Raw genomic sequence first — 23,295 nt, forward strand, 5'->3', positions numbered from 1 at the left:
TGTCTCTTGCTCTCGCTCACCCTCGCTGGATCTCTCTTGCTCTTGCTAGGGCTCGGCCCCTGCTCTTGCTTGCCCTCAATTTCTCTCACCTTTTCTGTCTCATTTCTCTTGCTCCTTCGCGCGAGCTCGCCAATCGCCCTCGCTCTTTGCATCTCTGTTCCTCTCGCTAGGGCTCGGCCCTTCTTGCTCTCGCTCGCCCTCGATCTCTCTCACCCTCGCTGCCTCTCGGTCTCTGCCTCATCTCTCTTCATATTAATTTATTTTTTATATTTATAATTTTGTTAGATGGAGTTGGCTCATTCATTTCAGATGAATATGCATCAATTTACGAAGAATATATTAATGTTGTTGATGAAGGTATTAACTTTCGTAGCTAATTTTTTTTAGCTTAAATTACAATTTAATTATGCACATATTAATTTATTGATCTTAACAATTGTAGATTTGGAAATGTGATTTTATATCCAATAAGTTTTGTAACTTTATGCAAGAATAAGGTAACTTTATTAGAATTTATATTTGTTTGTTGTGAAATTATCAAAAAAAAATTATGAATGCTATTTGTCTTTGTTTGTTGATATGGATTAAACTAAAAAAACCATGGTTAAACCGAAACCGAATGGTTTGGTTATGGTTTTAAATTTTTAAAACCAAATGGGTAATGGTTTGGTTTTGGTTTTAGTAATTTAAATTTGGTTTGGTTATGGTTTTGGCAAAAACCGAAACCAAACCGAACCATTGCCAACCCTACTCTCCATTACAATAAATCAAGAATATTCACTGAAAATAGGAAAACTATATCACAACATTAAGGGAAAGAAATATATCAAGAAAAAGGAAAGAAATATTAATATAAAACGTGTAATTTAATATAAAAAGGAAAGAAATATTAAACAGTAAACTTGCAATTTAATTAGTCTTAGCACACAGCTTTAATGCAATGCAATTAATTAGAACATGCCGGTTAATAACATAATTACAAACGCAAAATCAACGTAGTTACTGTATCAATTTGATGCTCTCCTATAAGTAGTAAAGAGAAGCCAGAATTCCTACAACGACATCAAGCCTTCCATCATGAAGATTATTCACTATCATTTGCTGCTTCTGGTTTCAATAATGCTTCCGTTTCCATTTCTTCAGGCAGCATCAAAATCCACCCAAGAAAATTTTCTTCACTGCCTTCGTGAGAAATCCAACATTTCCAACCACCCAATTTCCGCGGCAATCTTCACCCCAACCAATTCCTCCTTCTCATCGGTTCTCCGTTCGTATGCACAGAATCTAAGATTCGCCTCTCTCGGTGCCGCAAAACCAGTCGCCGTCATCGCCGCCATGCATGAATCTCACGTCCAAGCAGCCGTTTCCTGCGCCAGAGCCCATGGCTTGCTGATTAAAACCCGAAGCGGCGGCCATGACTACGAGGGCCTGTCTTATCAATCGAATGTCCCATTCGTCCTCCTCGACCTCTTTAATCTGAGATCGATTGATATTGATTTAAAAGACGAGAGTTTGTGGGTTCAATCCGGAGCGGTACTCGGCGAAATTTACTATAACATTGCGGCGAAGAGCAAGAACCATGGTTTTCCGGCCGGCGTCTGTCCGACGATAGGCGCCGGCGGGCACTTCGCAGCCGGGGGATACGGGAATATGGTGAGAAAATATGGGCTCTCGGTTGATAACATAGTCGACGCTCGGCTTGTTGATGTGGAGGGAAGAATCCTTGACAGAAAATCCATGGGTGAAGATCTGTTCTGGGCTATAAGAGGAGGAGGCGCCAGCTTTGGAATTGTCCTTTCCTGGAAGCTCAAGCTGGTTGCTGTGCCAAACCCGGTGACGGTTTTCCGGGTGGACAGAACCATTGAAGAAGGCGCTACCGAGCTCGTTTATCAATGGCAGAACGTCGCGGCGAAGCTGCCGAAGGATCTCTTCATCAGGCTGGAAGCGAGAGTGATTAATGGAAGCGGAGTGGCTAAGAAGACGGTGAAGGTTTCATTCGTCGCCATGTTTCTGGGTCAAGCTGGGAAGCTCGTTGAATTGATGAAAGAGAGGTTCCCTGCATTGGGATTAAAGAGAGCCGACTGCAAGGAAATGCCTTGGATTGAATCCACCCTCTTCTGGGATAATGTTCCAGAGGGGACCTCGACTAGGGTTTTGCTCGACAGGAAACATCACAAGAAGGATTTCGTCAAGATCAAATCCGATTACGTTCTTGAACCCATCTCCAAGTCTGGGTTGGAATCCATATGGAAGAAGATGATCGAGCTGGAGAAGATAAGGCTAATGCAGTGGAACCCATATGGAGGAAGAATGAGCGAGATTTCGGTGTCTGAAACCCCATTTCCGCACAGAGATGCGTTGTTCAAGATCCAGTACGTGGTCTTCTGGAACGAAGAATCCCTGAACGCCTCCAAGAAATACGTGAAGGTTGCAAGGAAGTTCCATGGTTTCATGGCTCCGTATGTTTCGAAGAATCCAAGACGGGCATTCTTCCCCTACAGAGACATCGACGTCGGGAGCAGTCCAAGCTGCAATGCTACATACGAGGAAGCAAAAGGCGGCTATGGATGGAAGTATTTCGAGAGTAATTTCGATAGCCTGGTGCTAGTGAAGACCAAGTATGATCGTACAAACTTCTTTAGGAACGAACAAAGCATTCCTCCTCTAAGATTGATGTAATAACAAGGGTTTCATTGCATGTAACGTGTTTCTATGATGGGTTTGGTTGATCTGTTCATGATTAAAATAATATATATGTGCTATCTATCTATAAAGAGTAAGATAATGCTAGACGCATAATCTGGGTGATAATTTTGTTGACAACCTCAAGTTATTGTTATAGTTTGATATTAAAATATTACAATAACTTAAATATTATTTTAAAATCAAAATAATTTGAATACGCACCCAATTAGTCCTTTCTCTCTTCAAATGACCCACATAATTCCCCTCTCCCTCGGATCTCTCTCCATTCTCTCTCTATCTCTTCACTGCGTCTCCATCTCCAACGTGTCTTCGCCATCCTCTTATCAGACCCACATGATTCCCCTCTCTCTCGGATCTCTCTCCATTTTCTTTCTATCTCTTCACTGCGTCTCCATCTCCGACGTGTCATTGCCATCCTCTTATCAGACCCACATGATTCCCCTCTCTCTCAGATCTCTCTCCATTCTCTTTCTATCTCTTCACTGCGTCTCCACCTCCGACGTGTCATCGCCATCCTCTTATCATCGGGCTTTACCAGCAATGACCACCATCTTTGTTTCTCGTCCGTCTTGATGAAGCAAGAACCCACTTGCCCAAAAATTAGATAATGCTACAAGGCATGATCGATGACCATCATCAGTCCATGTGGCATGGACCCGACTTTATAATTTATTAAAAAAAAAAAAAAAAAGCACACCCACAAAGAGAGAAAGTGTCTCCAACTTTCCCTCTTAACTTCCCTCACGCCTGTTTCCGTTCCTTCAGACCGCATCTTCTCTCTCCGTTCTCTACACTTTGCATAGAAGAAAATTGATATATGTGAATTTCCGGCCATTGAGGCAAAGTTTTTTTATATAAAATTTGATATATATATATATATATAAATTGCCATTAAACTTATATTAAAGCATACAAGCCAAGTGGTAAAGACACATTGCTAGTTTGCACTGCAAAACAAGATCCCATAGATAAATGAAAAATAAATGTCTTTCTAATAAATGTGAAACACTCTCCACGACATCTGCAAAAATAACTTCTCAGGTAGTGCTTGGTGGCTAAATTTTCATTAAGTAACTTTGATTCTCGTAGACCAAATTATCAACTTCTTGTTTGCTTGTCCCGCCATTTGCAAAAATAAAAATACACTAGTACAAGTAGAGTATAAAAAGTTAATAAGTTATATATATACATATATATGTAGCTTGACTCAATTACCATTACCTGATTCAAGTTACAAATTGTGACGTCTTCTTGCTGCATATATGAATTACACTAATATATGGTATCACCTAATGTTGAAAAGAAAAAAAAAAATTAACACACTATAATATAATCAAAAGATAACACACAAGTTCATTGTACTTACCTTGAGCATTGAACCCAGAATTTGGTTAAAGCTTGAGGCATCAAAGGGTAAGGTGGTAGGCATTGAAAGTAAGGAACATGTTGCTGGAATCTTACGACTTCATTAATATGAAAGTTATAAGGGGTAAATGTTTGTGTATTATGAGGGGTAAATGCTTGTGTATCCTACTCATAAGCCAAAAATGTGAAAATAAGATTATAAAAATCATCATCAAAATAATATAAAAATTATAAATTATCAAAATAATATAATATTACTTGGATACCTGAACTTTCTTGTGTGTCAACTCCAATGGGTATGCTAACATATGGTTTAGTTGCCTGAAACTAACAGTAAATCAAAATAATAAAAAATTAGTATGTTTAAGTAGATTATAATTTTTCAAACAGAATTTTGAGATGAAATGTAATAATGTACCTCAATTTTCTCTCTCTTTTTCTTGGTTTTTTTGTCTTCACATTTTTTCTTCTTCGAAACAAACTTCTCTACATTGGAGACTCTTCTAGTCTTGGGTGCACGCCCACGTCTTTGAATAGTTAGAAAACTATATATGAAGCCCATTGTTTTCACCAGAAGCCTTACCAAGGTCACCTGTGGTATTAGTACTTGTCAAAAAACAACTCCTCAAGATTGATTCTTTTTTGTTTAATTTTAATTGAAACTCATCCATCATGTTTAACAATAATCCACAGTTCTCATAAAAAATGACAACCAAGTGATCAGCAACATCATCTAATTTTTTTTATAACTTATGATAGTGTTAAGATTTGATATCGCATTTCCAATCATCATAAGCAACTTTCATCCTTGTGTGAGACCTTTTTAAATCCTTCCTCCAAAGTGCTAAGATATACTTTTCTAGAACCTTCTCAATATTTAGTTTAATAAGAACTGACAAAGTATGCTTGCATAAAATCCCTCTAAATTCAAACAATCGACAAGCACATTTAACCTCACTTTTCCCCTCATCACAATAAACAATAAAATGAAACTTTTTATGTCTATCTCCAACCATTCTATCCTCGACCACATCAAATAATCCATTTCTCTTATCAAGACATGAAACTTCATAGTATAATTTTCCAGTCAACTCATTTTGTTTTTCTATTTCAAAATGTGTTATACAAGGAATCCATTAAGTAAAAGACTAGAAATTATAATGATTTTCCTTTTTAACCTTACTTCTTAAAGTGTTATCGTATTGTTCTATAAATTGCTTCAATGTTGTCTTTGAGTAATTTAAGTAGCCATCAAAGAATGCATTCATACTTTTACTACGTTGTGTGGTTGACATACCAGTCCAAAACGTGTCCTTTACAAATGTAGGAACCTAACAAAGTCTTTCTTTGTACAAACTACCTAACCACTCATTTTCATGAAAATTGAACTCATTAATGAACTGCTCCCACTTTTATTCAAATCCTGCCTTCTCCAAAGATTCATAAACAATATTGTGCAATATACTTTTTATTTTTTCATACAATCTATAACCCCTTGCTTCTCTGGCACCTTTTTCATTATATGTCATAGACACCAGATATGTCGAGAATAAGGAAACACAATCACGATTGCATTTTGTATTGCTTTATCTTGATCTATATATAATTATGGCACTCAGTGCATTTCAAGACATGCATGCTTGCCAAGTACAAAATAACCAAATAAATGTAGTAGCGTCCTCATTTGATAGTAACCCACATCCAAATAAAATTGAGTGCCTGTGGTAGTTTACACCCACAAAAGGTGCAAAAAGCATATCATACTTATTTGTCAAGTAAATTGTATCAAATGTAACTCCATCACCAAATTTTTCATAAGTTGCGCTACTCCTTGCATCAGCCCAAAATAAGTTCCTGATATCCATCAAATAAAAGAATTCTTTGCTTGCATCCAAACGAAATAATTATGGATTGCTTTCGCATCTCCAATGCCAAGTTGTAATCTTTTCTTCTTATCAATCTAGTTTCTATAATTTTTTTCCAAAAATGGCACATTATCCACTATGAGAAAAACAGTATATATTTAGCGATAGAATTAGCAATGGAAAAAAATCCGTCACTAATTAGCGACGGGCTAGCTACTGAGTTGTCGTCGCAAAATTTAGTTACGAATTAGCGACTGAAAGATCTATCACTAATTTTTTTTTAATTTTTTTAAATTTAGCGATGGAATTAGCGACGGAAACTTCTATCACTAAATAATTTTAGGGAATTTAATTTTAATATGAAATTTTAATTTAGCAACGGATTTTTCATTACTAAAAGAAATTAAATTAATTAAAGTTTTTAGCAATGGTAAAAATCCATCTCTAAAAATAAAAAAATAAAAATTAATATACAAATCTTTTAACGACAGATTAGTTTCGTCACTAAAATTAAAATATAATTTTTAGCGACAAAAGAGATCAGCCGTTAAAAGACATTAAAATTAAATTTTAATTTTAAATTTTTTAGCTACGAATTAATTTCGTCACTTAAAAATTTACAAGGCAGTAGAGGAAGCACCAAATCAAATCAAATCAGATCGTGCAATCTGGTTTAACGCCAAACTGCACATGCAGTTTGGCGAATTAAATGCCCCTAAACCTCCCACACCGCACCATACCCATCCTCAATGATAAGTATCAAGATAAGGATTTTTTTTTTTATCAAAATATCTCTATTATCAAATTCATTCAAAATTGTATGTTAACATCAACAATAAATTTATTATTAAAATAATATTTTATGATTAACATGAATTGTAAAAAAATTAAAATTAAAATTAAAAATAGTATTTTATTTTCTAAATCAATGTTCAAAAATAAATTCTAAAAAGACTTAGAAAGTAGAAATAATTATTGGTGGAATTACAATAATTTCACTTAGATAATTAAAAATTACCAAAACATATTTTCATAATAGATAATAAAGTATAAAATTGAATAAAAAAATTTAAAAAAACATTTAAAGGAATTTGTATTAGATAATAAAATATATATAGAGAGAAATTTAAAATTTAAAAATTTCCAAAACATATGGTAATTTAAAAATGTATTAAATGAGTAAATGACATTAATTATAAAATTTAAATAAATAAGTTGTTTTAAAATTAACTTTGAAAAAATAAGACTTAATAAATTTAAATTTAAAAATATATTAAATGACATTGATTATCCCATAAGGGGTATATGGATAATTTGGTTTTATCCGATAAATTTATTTAAAGAGAATTAGATAAATTTATCTGGAAAAAATCAAATAAGAGGTTACGTAAGTGTTTTTTTGAAAAAAAAAATAAAATAAATTTAACTAATACGTTAAAAATGACAAACATCTATAATACTTCTTATATCTAATATTTTCTTCTTATATATTAATTAATAAAAACCACTTTAATAAATTAGAATGTGAAGTCCACTTCACATCGTGATGGTCATCAATCTTGAGCTCGCTCTTTTTGTTTTTAAATATTTAAAAGTAAACAAATAAAGGTGTAATTGTGATTTTAATTACCTATTTCGATGGATCCATTGATTGAATTAACGCAATGGTTTCGTTAGGGTCCAAAAGCAAATGCTTGTCTTTGTATATGGAGGCATTCATTACTCATTAGGTCACCTCTCCTCCATACCCTTTATTACGGAGGCACCATCTGCCAGCTGGGCTTATTAATTATTATATCTACGAAATTGACCTCACATTGTTCTAGTGTTGTATTTGGCGAATTCTGTAATTATCTTCCAGAATATTTTGATATTATTTAAATTTTTAAAAAATAAATACACTATAATTTTATAAATAAAATAATATTAAAACGGAAGATGAATATATAAATACACACATAGAAGAAATTAAATTTAGAATTTGTAATCATCACAAAATTAAAAGAGACAAGAAGATAATTCTTATTAATCAATACAAATTCAGGAAATGTATAGGCTTATACATAATATAATTCTACTAAGATAGAAAATAAAAGAATATCTAATGAATCCACTAAAGTAACTAAAACTATTAAACAGAGAGTTTTGACCAAGTCTTGCGAGACTGCCTGTCTGTTGCTTGCAGGTATGAGAAAGTAAGAAACTTTATCTAAATTTTAGCATAAACAAACCAATTAGTAAATGAAACGAAACAATATAATTGTAATTTGTATCTACATTTGCTCTGCCGCTTCATCCCTCCAAATTCCAACCGAAGGAACGCTCTGTTCATACACGAAGAACTCATCCGGATCCACCATCGTCTTCACCTTCACTAATCTCTCGAAATTCCTCTTGAAATACTTTCTCCCCCATATTATGGCTTCCCAATAGCTCGTGTTCCCGATTTGGTTCACCCCCAAATCCACATCTCTGTAGTTCAGATACGATGCTCTCGGCGATTTCGAGACGTGATTCGACATGTAATCGTACAGCCTCCTGATCGAATTCAGGCTCCGCTCGGCCGCCTCCGCCCCTTCTTCTTTCCAAGTCACCGAATACTGGATCTTGAACATGTTTCCTGCTCTATGCGGGAATGCAATTTCTGACTCCTCAATCTCGCTCATTCTTCCCCCGTACGGATTGAATGTCATCGCCGTTTTCTTCAATTCAATCATCTTCTTCCATATTCCTTCCAGATCTGATTCGGAGATTGGATTCTGTACGTAGTCGGATTTCTTCTTCAGGAATTTTTCTGATTGCGGCGTTCTGTCGAGCAGGACATCCACCGATGTTCCATTGGCGTAGTTGGACCAGAAAAGGACCGATTCAATCCATGTCATTTCAATGCAGTCTTGGCGCTGTAAGCCCAATTCTGGAAATTTCTCGTTTACCAGAGCCAAAAGCCTGTCTGAGTTTCCGAGAAACAAGGCCACGAATTTGGCTTTGATTGTTCTGTGATCTTTCTTGCCTGATGGCATTACCACAATCCTAATGAAAAGGTCATTGTCGATCTCTTCGGCAATGTGTTGCCATTTATGAACAATGCGGGTTAAACCCTGTTCTAAGGTCATTTGGAGCCTGAAAACTGTGACCCTTTCTGGAACAGGAACCAACTTGATTTTCCATGAAACAATCACTGCAAAGCTTGCGCCGCCGCCGCCTCTAATTGCCCAAAACAGATCTTCCCCCATCGACTCCCTGTCAAGAACTCTACCTTTAGCGTCGACTAACCAAGCATCGACTATGTTGTCGACTGATAAACCATATTTTCTCATCATGTTCCCGTACCCTCCGCCGCTGAAATGTCCACCGACGCCGACCGTAGGGCAAACTCCGGCCGGGAAGCCATGGATTCCGCTCTTCTTGGCAATTTCATAGTAGAGTTCTCCGAGCGTGGCCCCGGATTCGACCCAAGCCGTCTCGGTTTCGAAGTCAACGCTGACTGATCGCAGATTGAACATGTCGAGGATTACAAATGGAGAATCGGAAACATAGGAAAGTCCGTCGTAGTCGTGCCCGCCACTTCGGATTCTGATTTGCAGGCCGTTGGCTTTACAGCATAGTATTGATGCTTGAATGTGCGATACATGAGTAGGGGCTACGATGAAGAAAGGCTTCGGGGTTGACGGCGAGACGAATCGCAGATTTCTTATGTAAGATCGGAGAACGGAGGCGTAAGAAGAATTCTCCGGCGCGTAGACGACCGAAGAGATTGGTGGGTTGGGCTGCGAATTCTGTGAGAGACATCGGAGAAAGGACCCTGGGATAGGATCTGAATTTGCAGAGGCGACATCGAGAAGAAGAAGTGAAACCAGTGAAAGGATTAAAGACATTGAAGCTCTCATATCTTGCGAATAGTTGTGCTTGCTTGTTGTTGCGTGACTTCCCATATTTGATGTTGTGCGCTATCTTTCAATTCTCAATCGGCCATTCAAATTCAAATCTGCGTTTGCGTAAAAGGGCAGCGGAAATTTGAAATGGCTGCGAAGCTTCAGCTTCTTCGTTTCTTGGAGATGAAGCATCACTCGGAATCTTCCACTCGGTGAGTTGACTCGGCCTAGGTATAAAATCCCCAACTCCGACCCACAAATCCGAAATCTATGGATAACGGATGTTCTGTTTTCGTTTGGTGCGTTTTAGATGCGGGCTGTAAAAATATCGGGTTTGTGGGTTGGGCTGGGCTGGGCTTAGAAGACTGAAACTTGGTTGATGGGTTGCACTTCAAATTAAATTTTGGGATGGCCAATCGTAACAAGAGTACGCACCCCATGCGAGCGGAGCGGTCCTTGCCGTTGCCGTGTGGGGAAATCTCTGGGCAGAAGGTAGGGCAGGGCTGGGCTGGGCTGGGCTGGGGCTGTCATTGTCGTGTTTTGGGATGATACGTACATCATTACACCTGTACCCAGGGACGAGGGGAGGTCACCCGACTCAACCGCCCGCCCCCCCCCCCCCCCCCGGGGGGCTTTCCTTGGGAATCGTATCCAAGCTAGCAAGCGGAGTCTTTAGTCTTCTATCTCTATCTCTTGACATGTAACCTCAGTCAGTGTGGGGACGGTAAGTAAACTGACTTTGGTAGTCGGCTTCAGTCCATATGCACCACCAAATGGCGGGAAATGGCGAATGGGTGCCGGGAAATGAGCTGGATCGAATCGGCGCTTTACTGGGCTGACTTCGAAAACGGGACTTTGCCAGATGCCCTGTGTCAGCTTTCTGAAGCGAAAATCCGATTATCTGGAGAGCCCGATTTCGTGGGACGGATTGGAGTCGATTTGGAAGAGGATGATTGAGCTGGAGAAGATTGGGATTGTTCTCAACCCTTACGGCGGGAGAATGAGTGAAATTCCGGCGTCGCAAACGCCGTACCTCACCGGGCCGGGAACATATTCAAGATCCAGTACTCTGTGAATTGGAAAGAGGAAGCAATCGAAGCGGACGAGCAGTATCTGAATCAAATTAGAACGCTTTACAGTTTCATGACGCCATTAGTGTCGAAATCTCCGAGAAGAGCTTTCCTGAACTACAGGGATCTGGACATCGGAGTTACCGACAACGGGAAGAACAGTTACGATGACGGAATGGTGTACGGGCAGAAGTAATTTAGTGGCAATTTTGAAAGGTTGGTGAGAGTGAAAACAATGGTTAACCCAGAAAATTTCTTTAGAATTGAACAGAGCATTCCTCCATTTCCCGGCGAGGCGATGGAGGGAGGAAGCTAGAGATCATGCATTTCAGCTTAACTACCGGTATACAGTAGTGTATTTGAATAAGATTTAGTTTCTGACATTTTTTTGTTATTATGTTCAGAAAGCCCTTACTCAGCTGAGTACCTTAAGATGCAAACTCAAAGTAACTAACATTTTAATCTCTTAATTTTGTGAGAGAATATTGGAAGATTCTAATTTATTCTAGGGCTGTCAAAGATATGTTAAATATTCTAATATATCTCGTGGAAACATTACAGAACAACAATGAAAGTACTCAGTTATCTCTCCTCTAGTAAAGGGAAAAAACTACAATGTCTTGAATAAATTCAGTATACTTAAAACCATTCATTCCTAATCCCTATTTCATTGAATCAGCTTAAAGAACAATAAAATTCAAAAGTGTCCATTTTGTAAAAACCAAGCGGCCAATGGTAACACCATTTGCTTTCTTCTACCACTTCAAGAAATCAAGAAGCCATGCGTAACAGGCATGGAAGAAGAAGAAGAAGACGGCCACAAGGATTCTACATTTTAGTCAAAATTTTGTCAACTATGAATCAACCAATCATAAATTTAGCAAAACAAAGCAATCACCAAGAGGCTGAAACAGTGACAGATCAACCTCACTGCGTCTCTAGCTTCCTCTGTTCCTCCTTTCTGATGGGAGACTGGAATGCTCTGTTCATTCCTGAAGAAGTTTCCTGGATCAACCTCTGATTTCACCTTCACCAATCTCTCAAAATTACCCTTGAAATACTTCACACCATAGACTTGGCCTTCCCTGTAACTGTTCTTCCCATTGTGTGTAATCCCGATGTCAACATCTCTGTAATTGAAAAATGCTCCTCTTGGGGACTTCGACACAAAAGGAGCCATGAAATAGTATAAACTTCTTATCTGATCAAGATGCTTTCTTTCTGCATCAATTCCTTCCTCTTCCCAGCTTACTGAGTACTGGATCTTGAATATATTCCCAGCTCTGTGAGGAAATGGCGTTTGGTTTGCAGGAATTTCACTCATTTTCCCACCGTATGGGTTGAAAACAAGTCCAGTTTCTCCCAATTCCATCATCTTCTTCCATATACTTTCAAACCCATTTCTTGGAATTGGCGACTGAATATAATCTGACTTTCTCTTCAGAAATTCGACTGATTCAGGACTTCTGTCCAGCAGAACGTCGGCAGAAGTCCCGCGGCCGAATCCCGCCCAGTAAAGCACAGATTCAATCCAGCTCATTTCTTCACAATCATCTTCCACCAAACCCAATTCAGGGAAGCCTTTCTTCATCACTTCCATGAGCCTCTTTGCATCGCCAAGGAACAGCGCCATGAACGACGCTTTAACAGTCTTGTCACCATTTCTCTTAACTGGTTGCAGAACAAGCCTGATGAACAAATTATTATCGATCTTATCTGCAACGTGCTGCCATCTGTAAACAATGTCGGTTGCATTCTCTTCCAAACTCTTTTCGACCCGAAAAACAGTGACAATTTGAGGCACTGGGACAAGCTTAATTTTATACGATAATACGACGCCAAAACTAGCGCCGCCGCCGCCTCTTATGGCCCAAAACAGGTCTTCGCCCATGGCCTTACGGTCCAAAATTCTGCCATTAACATCGACAATTTCAGCATCAACAATGTTATCCACAGATAACCCGTATTTCCTGAGCATATTGCCGTAGCCGCCGCCGCTGAAATGGCCTCCGACGCCCATGGTGGGGCAGATCCCGGCCGGAAAGCCATGCACGTCGCTGGCGGAAGCTATTTTGTTGTAGAGCTCGCCGACTGTGGCGCCGGCTTGAACCCAAGCCGTCTGGCTCCGCAGATCAACGGTGATATTTCGGAGCTTGAAGAGGTCAAGGATTAGGAACGGAGTGTCGGAGACGTAGGAGATTCCGTCATAGTCATGGCCGCCGCTTCGGATTCTGAGCTGTGTCCCAATGCTCTTGGTGCAAAGCACGGCAGCCTGGACGTGGTTTTTGCGCAACGGGGTAAGAATGATGAGCGGTTTCGGGGTGGTTGATCGGTTGAAGCGGCGGTTTCTGATGCGTGATTGGAGGATGGTGGAGAAGGAAGAGTTGCCGGAGCTGTAGAGGACGGAGGAGATTCGGTGCGGTGATTGGGTTGAGTGGTTAGAGAGGCAGCGGAGAAAGGAGTTGTAGGCGGATTCCGGCGAGGCTGCCCATGAAAGTGGAAGAAAGAAGAGAAGGAGAAGAAATGGTGACGGCATGTTGGTTTTGGGTGTGGAAATGCTGGGTTGGATTGAAGGAATTTGGTGGGTTTGTGTTTAATGGAAACGCCATGGCGGTTACTGCAACACTTAGTGAAGAAAGAGCAGAAAAATTAAGAGGGTGAAGATGTATGGATGAAGAGGAAGCTTTATTCAGTGTGTGTGGAGTTACGCAATTAAACATTTCTGCAGTGCAATGTACTCCTCCTCATAGGAATTAAAGGTCCTTTTAACGCTACTTAGTTAGCCCCCTAAAAGAGTATCTTAATGAGGCGAGGATGGTGAAGTAAATTAATATTGGGCCATGACCCAACTACTAAGATTTTTTTGGGCCTTTAACCTGGGCCCAAGACGGCCCAGTTCATGGCCCTACAAAGTTTTAAGTACGACGTGAAAATTGAACTTGTGGGATCCACATTCCATTTGTCAAACGTGTAAAAATAGGTTCGGTCAAATGAGACGTCCAAGTCGAACTTCAGAGCTCTTTCTCAATTGCCTAACAATCCGGGCGTCTGCCAAAGGACGTCTGACCCAACTCTTCCGCCACCATTTAGTGGTTCTTGCTTTGGTTTTTGTTAGGAATATATATTCAATACAAGAATCATAAAATCAACTAATAACAAATTTAATTAAGCTAGTTATGGGGTAATAATCTCAACTTTTAAATGCATTGTGTTAAATTTTTGTTAATTTATAAAATTTTCAAGATAATTTTGTATAGTTTAAATCATTTAAACCAATATATCATGATATAGTTAATTGGTAAAACCAGGTTAGCCAAATAAGTTGATACCACTATTATAATAAATATATTTTTCCTTTAATTATCTAAGTAGTATTAATCTTAGAAGTGAAAGTAAAAAGATTACCCACTTACATTGTCCCTCAATGTGATAGAATAATTTAGACTTAGAATTTGTGACTACAGACTAGGACAAAGAGAAAGAATGAGATAATTCTTATTAACTAACATAATCAATACAAATTCGAGAGCTCTCTTGTATAGACATGCACATGACTCCACTAAATTAGAAAATAAAATATTATATCCACTAAATCAACTAACATCCATCAAGTTTGACCAAGTCTTAACTAAACACACTTAAATCAAATTTTACTGACTGAATAATTGTGCACGTATCACAATGTAACATCACTTTGTCCAAATATGCCATTAATTAAGCTTAGAATTAGTGACGTTTTGTCCAAATATGCCATTAATTAAGCTTCCTTCATCTTCATCTTCATCTTCATCTTCGTGGGGCGTAAAGAATGTCTAATGCCTAGGATGGATGGTGGGAATTAATAAATTAAACCCATTTTATCTATGAGGAAGCAGAATGAATGATTCTCCGCATTGTCCCAACGAGGCGTGATGTGAGTGCATTTGGCATCTTCTTTCTTGATAATTGAAATTACGAGGGGTGTAACATCACTTTCGTTTTTGTTTAAATTTTAAAATACATCTTAGCCACGGATTAGGGTTTTTTTTTGTTTTTGAGTTGTTAAAAGTTGGTTTTAAAATTCAATTAAATAAATAAAAAAAGGGAAACAGGTTAGATGAAAAATCAACGAGAAAGAGTGGCTCACAAATTTGGAAAAAAAAAAATTCTAGAGATGATGAGGTCATGAAGACTAACTTTTTTCTTTTCTAAACATGGTCTGGTCCTCCACCTAATCCTATGTTTGCACTTTGGAATTAAAATATTTAACAGGAATTAAATAAAGAAAAAATTGATTTATTTATACGTATCTGTATCCGTCTTCATTGACAGTTCCTATCTAGCTCCACAGGAAGCATCTGAATGGGATATGCAAATTCAATGTCACTGCTGCGAGAGGCGTATTCATCCAGATCAATCTAGCTGTTAATGTTATGGATATGACTTTTCTTGAATTACCTAATCCTGCTGTTGACACTTCCAATTTTCAGTCAATCAAACCAAGTCATCTCGAAATCTTCTCCACACAAATTTCCCATTATTGAAAAAAACAAACACAAAAGAAGCCGAATTGTTAATAAATAACTGACCTGCATGCCCATTTTATGTCAATTGAAGTCTGCGAGTTCTGAGAGAAGACATGGCGAGCTCAATGGTCTTTGTGCTCCTCAAATTAACCTCCTTGTTTTGCATCTCATTTTCGGTGGCAGCTTCCAATTCAAGTCCCCAACACTTTCTCAAATGCTTTCAACGCACGACAGGTCTTCTTTCCACATCCAATTCCAATGTAATATTCACCAAAAACAGCTCGTCCTACACCTCCATCTTGCAATTTTCGGCTCATAACCTCAGGTTCTTGACATCTTCTACCCCCAAACCCCAAGTTATTGTCACGCCAAAGCATAAATCCCACATTCAAGCTGCCGTCATTTGCTCCAGAGAAAACGGCTTCAATTTACGAACCCGAAGTGGCGGCCATGACTATGAGGGCCTCTCTTATGTTTCTCATGCTCCATTCGTTACGCTTGATCTACACAACCTTCGGTCTATAAGAGTAGATGTGAAAAACCACAATGCCTGGGTTGAATCTGGTGCAACCGTGGGAGAATTATACCACCAAATTGCAGAGAAGAGCAAGAGTCTTGGCTTCCCAGCCGGTACTTGTCCCACAGTGGGTGTTGGCGGGCACTTCAGTGGCGGTGGATTCGGTACCATATTCAGAAAATTCGGCCTTGCTGCCGATAACATCGTGGATGCCCTGATAGTTGATGTCAATGGCAGAATTCTTGATAGAAGATCAATGGGGGAAGATCTCTTTTGGGCCATTAGAGGGGGAGGAGGAGCAAGCTTCGGAGTCATCTTTGCTTGGAAGGTAAAGCTGGTTCCTGTTCCATCAACGGTCACCATTTTTGAAGTAACGAGGACCTTGGAACAAGGCGCCACCAAGCTTCTCCAAAAGTGGCAGACTGTAGCAGACAAACTCCAGGAAGAGCTCTTTCTCCACGTCGTCATAGGAGTTCTTGATGCAACTGAAAATTCAAACAAGACAGTCGTTGTTTCATTCGGGGCTTTGTTTCTCGGTGGGGTTGACAAACTCTTAACTCTGATGGAGGAGGGATTCCCGGAGCTGGGCGTGGAGCGAGACAACTGCACTGAGATGAGTTGGATTGGATCTGTACTTTACTATGCTGGCTACTCAAGCGACGAATCATATGATATTCTGCTGAACAGAACTCAAACATGGAAGAGCTTTTACAAGGCAAAATCAGACTACGTGAAGGAACCAATTTCACAAACCGGGTGGGAAGGGCTATGGAAGATCGTTCTTGAAGATGAGGCTGCAGTAATGATCTTGACACCTTATGGAGGAAAGATGAGCAAGATTCCAGAATCTGAGATTCCTTTCCCCCATAGAAGAGGAAACATGTTTGGAATTCAGTACACGACTACTTGGGAAGAAGAAGAGGAAACAGGGAAGCATATGAAATGGATTAGAAGGCTTTATTCTTATATGACTCCTTATGTTTCAAAGTCTCCGAGGGCTGCCTATCTGAATTATAGGGATCTTGACCTGGGAATCAACAGCAACAATGGAAATACAAGCTATGCACAGGCAAGTGTTTGGGGATTGAAGTATTTCAAGACTAACTTCAAGAGACTTGTACATGTAAAGACCAGAGTCGATCCCAGTAACTTCTTTAGAAACGAGCAAAGTATCCCAATCTTTATGCCACGAGGGAAAGGAAACTAGACCCAACCTTCCATTTACAGATACTAGGGTTTTGCCACTTCCGTTTTTTTTTTTTTTTCAGTCTATTCAGATTATGGAGCTTTGCCTATGGCATACTTCGTACAACTGCTACAATTTATACTTTGTTTATCCATATGACTGCAATGACATTTTAAGTTTGCTTTCAAACCAGTCTAGTTAGAGAGTTACTGCAATTGTAACATCAAACACAACTCTGCTAATTGCTTAATAAATGATAACTTAAGATTTAAAAATCTAGTTTTTTTTTATCAAAAAGACTTGTCAAATCCTAATCACAGCTTTTCTTTTACTACATTTTGGAAGTTCCTGAAAAAAAAAAAAAACAACCTCTAGAGGCCGTACTCATCACTCATTTTGCCAATTCATGAACTACAGCATCACTTTCTCTGGCTTTCTCTGGGAGCAAAGGCCAAAATCCAACAGCCCTGTACTCTCAGCAACCCCTTATGTCCAGCAAAGAGCTTGACCTGGCCAATGAAAATCTCTTCACTTTCTCTGCCCACAAGTGAATCAATTTCCAAGATTACTTGTGTCCAATTATGCATCAAAGCCCACTCCCTAGTTGTTCTAACTAAAAGTGACTCAGGTGCCAAAGCGTTTTCTGCTACACCTATCCATGCTCTGGCTTTCATCTCTTGACCTTGATGAACCCTCACAATGATTCCTCCACTCATGTCCATTAAATGAAGCAGCATCAACATTAATCTTTAAGAAATTTCTTTCATGACTTGTCCAAGGTAGCCTAAATGGAGCCAAGTTTCTGTTCGTAACTCCCTTACCCCTTTCCTTCATTAGCTCCTTATGAGTATACCAAGTTGACTTTATGCCCAACATCAACCCTTGTATGTCAAAAGGTCCTGCTATCTTGCTAAATTTCTTCATTTCCAAATTTTATCCATTAGTATAGCTATAGCCCCATAGACTAAGAGAATGCCTTGGCATTTCATCTTCTTCAAGCCTTACAGTTGAGGCTTCTTAAGAAAGTAGATCTAGCTTTGTATTGTCTTCACTCTCCATATCCACAAGCAATCCCCAATCACTAAACCCCGTTGCTGTAACTGTTAGATGCATAACAAAAAAAAGGAGTGCCGTTTCCTCTTCTTCACAAAAAAACACGGGTTACATGAATACCATTTTCTATAATATGCAGATAAGAAGAACTACTAGAAAACCCTTTACTGTTGCTGTAAATCCAGTTCTACGTGTGAAGAAACTTCTGCTGTATGTCCCGTTGATTCCTACTCAAAGACTTGTGTAGGATCTCTAAGTTCCACTAACAATTTCCACCAACAATTAGCTCATTATATTTGTTTCACTGTTATACCAAGTGCTCCACATCACTGCCGTCTCAATTTTCTGTATAAGTACCAAGTTTTCCCCAGTCGGCCTTCCTGGAACAACACAATTTCCTGGACAAGCACCAAGTGGTCCCCAGTAGGCAGGCTATCCTGGCAGAAAACCTCCTTGGTTAGGAGCAATAAAACCTTCCAACAAAGTTTTATCCTATGGGTTGTCCCCAGCATAAAGTGCAGTAATGCACAGAAACGACCTTGTAAGAGACATTACAAAACCTAATAGGTTTAAAACGGCCACTTTGCAGGTCTTGAGTGACTTAGGAATCAATTTGAAAAGCTTTGGGCTTCTCTCTTTTAAAAGGAAACCATTAGTGAAGAAAGCCTTGATCCTGCAGCATGAGTCATCCCCAATTATTTTCCAAAATGCTTTTAGAATATGGAGACAATCCATCTAGACTACGACCCTTCAGAGGGACACTGTCACAGTGTTCCTTATTTCTTCTTCAGTTAGTAACTTGCAAACAACTTCCTTCACCAGTATCATAAAGTTATACAATCCATTGTCTCTGGTTTCTCAAGTTTAGAAGTGGATAAAAGCTTCTTGAAGTAACAAATAGACTAATTCAATATACTCTCGGTAGTTGTGCATTCTTCTCTAACCTTCTTCACTCCTCTGAGTTGTCCCTTTGCTGAATTTTATCAATTTCCTTCATCAATTGCCATATTTTAACTTCACAGTGCACAAAAGTTTTCCTATTCCATTGCTTTAGTTTGGCCTTATTTTGCTTTAGTGATAATTTTCCTGCTTATTTTGAAACCACGAGAACCCTGAAACAGAAATGACAAGCTCTTCCATCCATTCTCCCCCATCTAGAGGAGAGAAAAAATAGGGCTTTGGATGGAAATTCCATTCTATTACTATAGTCTGTCGAATACAACGCTGTTCCATCTATTTCCATTCCATCCCCCTCCCAAACGCACCGTTAATGCAATGCCATTGACCACATAGCATCCTCTTTGCCGCTCATCGGATTCATCATACTCGCCTTAATTAATACTGGTCCCATCAACATCATTAGCAAAATGCCAGCTTATCTTCAATGGCTACAACCCAACCCTTCTGATCATCATCTTCTTCTTTTAAATCCTTATTTGTTGACTCTACCAAACCCTCGCTTCTTAACTTGAAACCAGTCAAGATTTCGACATTGATTTGCACTCTAATTTTCAAACAAATCACAGCATCCAACTATAATCGTAAAATCTACCCAAACATTTAAGCAATTTTACTAGCATTCGCTATGTTCAATCTACCTAGTGGAAAATCATCAATTTGAAGGCAACATTGAGAGCGAGAAAGTGTACCTCCGAGACGGTAAGCTTGCTTCAGATTCTAGCTCTTCAGAGTTATCAAGCTCCCCCATTATATCTTGGAGAAATATAGAACAGGGGCGGTGTACACAATTGTCTCTATAGAGTATTTCCACAGCAATAACAGTGTATCTCCCACAATTAAGAACAGTAACACAATATATATATAAATAGATATATATCCGTATCTTGAAACAGCAAGAGACTGAACACAAAATATATATATATCTTGAAACAGCAAGAGACTGAACACAAAATATATATATATATATATCCGTATCCGTATCTTTTATTTATGAATTTTAAATTAAATTAATTAAATTAATTAATCGTACGCTGTGTAAACTTTAAGTATTTGATCCAGACATTCTTGAATTTTGAGTCTTTTGGCACACACATTTCCTGAACTTTTATTTTTTTGTTAAATAAGTTTAAGAAATTCAGAGAATAATTTGACAAAAAATAAAAATTTAGAGAGTATATAGTAAATTTATTATATTTCATAACGTATTAAATAATAAAAAATTATAAAAGAATCGTTAGTCCTTATTTGTTAAGAAGTTTATGCTTTTATACCCATAATAATAGAGAATATCTCTTCAATTGTTTTAAAAATTAAAAAGATTTTTTTTTCCTTTGGTCTAAAGACTAAAACCATAAAAATCAACTACACTTAGTTTTCATATTTTTTTTTACAAAAAAAGAGTAAATAACAATTTTTTTTTAAACTTACGATTTTATCTAATCATTTTAATTTTGATAATTATATCTCTATTGATTCAATTAAATGTAAGTTTATCTAATATTTAAAATTAATTTAGAAAGCGTGTGTCAATACTGACGTGACAATAATATTTATAAAATTTATATATATACATAAATAAAAAAAATGTGAACAACTTAACAATCATGAAGTTTTTTTTTTAATTTATATGTACATGTAAAGATAAAGATAGTTGTGGATAAAGATAATTAGAGAAGTGAAATTTATATAATTGAGTTTTCAATTTAATGAAATTAAAGTTTGTATAATTAATTCGAGAAACAACAGAAATTTTACTGCCATTGATGCAATCAATAGGCTCAGGGCAGATTATTTTAACAAGTTCACTAATAGCTGGATGAGCTTCTTTGTGGTTAAATGGGTTTAATAATAGCGTGTGTCAGTGATGTTGAGATTATTGTTTTTTGGCTATCCCTTATTGTTCGTGTTCTCGATTTTAATAAAGGAGATAAATTGTAGAGTGTTTAGTAATTGTCTAAATTAAATATCCAACTCGTGACTAACGTATTAGTACTAACTCCAACGTAACATTTGAACTATATGCTATAGGGGTTAGTGTGTGTGATCTTACTTGACAAGTTGTTTGTTCCCAGTGGCCCGGAATCTGCAATTATCTAACCCAACCAATTATTAAGAGATATTGTGGACATACCGTCAACCAACCTTATTGTTTGCTAGCTAAGTAGTGGATAAGGAATATTATGCCATTAAGCCCAGCTGTTGTTTCCATTTTTTTATGGATGGATCATCACCATTGATTAATCAGATGATTATTGACAACAACATGGGAGCAATGAAGAAGAACATCCAGAAAATTAATTAAAAAAAATATATACAGCAGCATGATGAGGGATAATTTAAGGAGACAAATTATTTTGTTACCATTGTAAGTTCAATAACTACCAAGTGTCACATATATCAAGAGAAGTCAATCTAAAGTCATCATAAGTTTCACTTGAGAGCCTCACATGTACCGAGAAAAGCCGAACTGTAGCCACTAATTTGAAGTGGACTCGATTCAGATTAATTATTGGCATCCAAGGTTGAGGTAAATTCAATTTATTCTTTTAGACTCATCATTTAAGAATTTCTTTGAGAGACACCCTTGATCAATCAAAAATCTCTCTAATCACTCAAAAATTTCTCTAATCCACGATAAAGAGGGAGAATGCAAGGGATAGTTGGTGTGAGGTGAGATGGCGAGGTAAAGACAATGAAAGAAAAGTGGTTACAAAAGTAGCCATGAGAAAGAGAGTGAAATGAGAGAGAAGGCGACTATAAGAAGGGAATGAAAAATAATTTAGGTTGCACGGAAATGGAAATCGAAATGAAAAATGTTTCTGATACGAAATGGAAATGAAAAAATGATATTTTATTTTTTCAAAAGGGTAAAAAATAAAAATGCTGAGTAAACTGTAAATTTATAAAATATAGGAGTTTTTTATAAATATAATTTTTAATATAAAAAATTATAAAAAATAGTTCAAATATAATACAAACAAACATAAATATTGAATCCATAATGTATTCAAACAACCATCAACAATATATTTATAAAATTTTATCATTCTTACATGATTTAATAATTGAAAACAAATAGTAAATTTAAATAATAAAATCAAACATATTAAAATTTATAAAAAATTTAAATACATAGTTTAGAGATAGAGAATACAAACACATTAACTTAGAGAGGAAGGAATACGAATGTAAGAATGACAAAATATTTAATATGTATTTATTACTTTATGTCCTAATTATTTGAGTATTTAATTGATTTGGCTAACAAATATCATGATACTGCCTAGCCTTGTTACAAAACCAGAAGAGGATTAATCCATTAGTAGTAGTGTTTTCTTGAAGGAATCAAAAGAAAACCAGCAGTAACATAATACTGGCTACAAAAACTCTATTAACTCTTAAGACATTACCCTTTTATAGGATATTATATAGCCAACAAATTAAGAAGCTTCAACTATAATTGTCCAAGAATATAGTATAAAGATTATTTATTTCATATATGTTCTAGCTGCAAATTCCTACATACATACATATCTTAGTTCATATATATAGATGTGTGCATAAACATAAAGGAGTCTCTCTCTTACATGCCAAGCCAAACATCAAATCAGCACTTGTGCACAATCTAATTCAAAAATGTTTCTATAATAATCACAAACATAGGAAAGTTAATGTAGCATTTAGAAGTCTAAGCTAACAAAGAGAGAGAGAAGATGGTTACTTAGAGTGGAAACGACTGGCGATGGGGGGAAAGGGAATGACCAACAGCGAGAGGAGAGGAAATGATTGGCGACAAGGGAAGAAGGCACGACGACGACGACTCGATCTTCTGGATTCATGACTAATCAAGGGGCGATCTTCAACCAACGAAATGGAATCATAAGTGAAGGACCTAGAAGTAAGAGAGCAAGGGAACGACAACTGAAATCGAAAGAGGGCACAACGACGACTACAAAGAAGCAACAAGAGAGGACTTCAGGTTTGGGATTTAGAGCACTAGAAGAAGATGAGAAGGAGGAGGAGGGAAGAATGAGTTGATCGATGGGATTCGTGCATGAGGTGGGAGGTAATCTCTTGAAACGCAATTTCAACAAATTTATAGATTTTACTAATCGACCCAAAACTTTTCACTTATTACGGAAATGACTTGAAAAATGTTTCGAACCTTTTTTCACGTTTTTGAAACGAGAAATGAA

General features: G+C 37.5%; 4 protein-coding genes and 1 pseudogene across 4 annotated transcripts; 3 read left to right on the forward strand and 2 right to left on the reverse strand.

Annotated features, from left to right (window-relative positions):
* Window positions 1–997: 997 nt before the first annotated feature.
* LOC127808406 (berberine bridge enzyme-like 8) lies at window positions 998–2,819 on the forward strand. Its single transcript, XM_052346934.1, has one exon. The coding sequence runs from the start codon at window positions 1,078–1,080 to the stop codon at window positions 2,677–2,679; it is 1,602 nt and encodes a 533-aa protein (XP_052202894.1). The 5' UTR covers window positions 998–1,077; the 3' UTR covers window positions 2,680–2,819.
* Window positions 2,820–7,940: 5,121 nt separating this feature from the next.
* On the reverse strand, window positions 7,941–9,868 carry LOC127808404 (berberine bridge enzyme-like 14). Its single transcript, XM_052346931.1, has one exon. It carries the CDS (start codon window positions 9,866–9,868, stop codon window positions 8,210–8,212), a length of 1,659 nt encoding a protein of 552 aa, XP_052202891.1. The 3' UTR covers window positions 7,941–8,209.
* Window positions 9,869–10,670: 802 nt separating this feature from the next.
* On the forward strand, window positions 10,671–11,348 carry LOC127808407 (berberine bridge enzyme-like 21; annotated as a pseudogene).
* Window positions 11,349–11,426: 78 nt separating this feature from the next.
* Window positions 11,427–14,022, reverse strand: LOC127808405 (berberine bridge enzyme-like 21). The gene has a single exon (XM_052346933.1). It carries the CDS (start codon window positions 13,412–13,414, stop codon window positions 11,756–11,758), a length of 1,659 nt encoding a protein of 552 aa, XP_052202893.1. The 5' UTR covers window positions 13,415–14,022; the 3' UTR covers window positions 11,427–11,755.
* Window positions 14,023–15,281: 1,259 nt separating this feature from the next.
* On the forward strand, window positions 15,282–17,326 carry LOC127807158 (tetrahydroberberine oxidase-like). Its single transcript, XM_052344817.1, has one exon. The coding sequence runs from the start codon at window positions 15,497–15,499 to the stop codon at window positions 17,105–17,107; it is 1,611 nt and encodes a 536-aa protein (XP_052200777.1). The 5' UTR covers window positions 15,282–15,496; the 3' UTR covers window positions 17,108–17,326.
* The last annotated feature ends 5,969 nt before the right edge of the window (window positions 17,327–23,295 follow it).

The sequence above is a fragment of the Diospyros lotus genome, chromosome 8, assembly GCF_014633365.1.
Source record: "Diospyros lotus cultivar Yz01 chromosome 8, ASM1463336v1, whole genome shotgun sequence".
Taxonomy (NCBI): Eukaryota; Viridiplantae; Streptophyta; class Magnoliopsida; order Ericales; family Ebenaceae; genus Diospyros; species Diospyros lotus.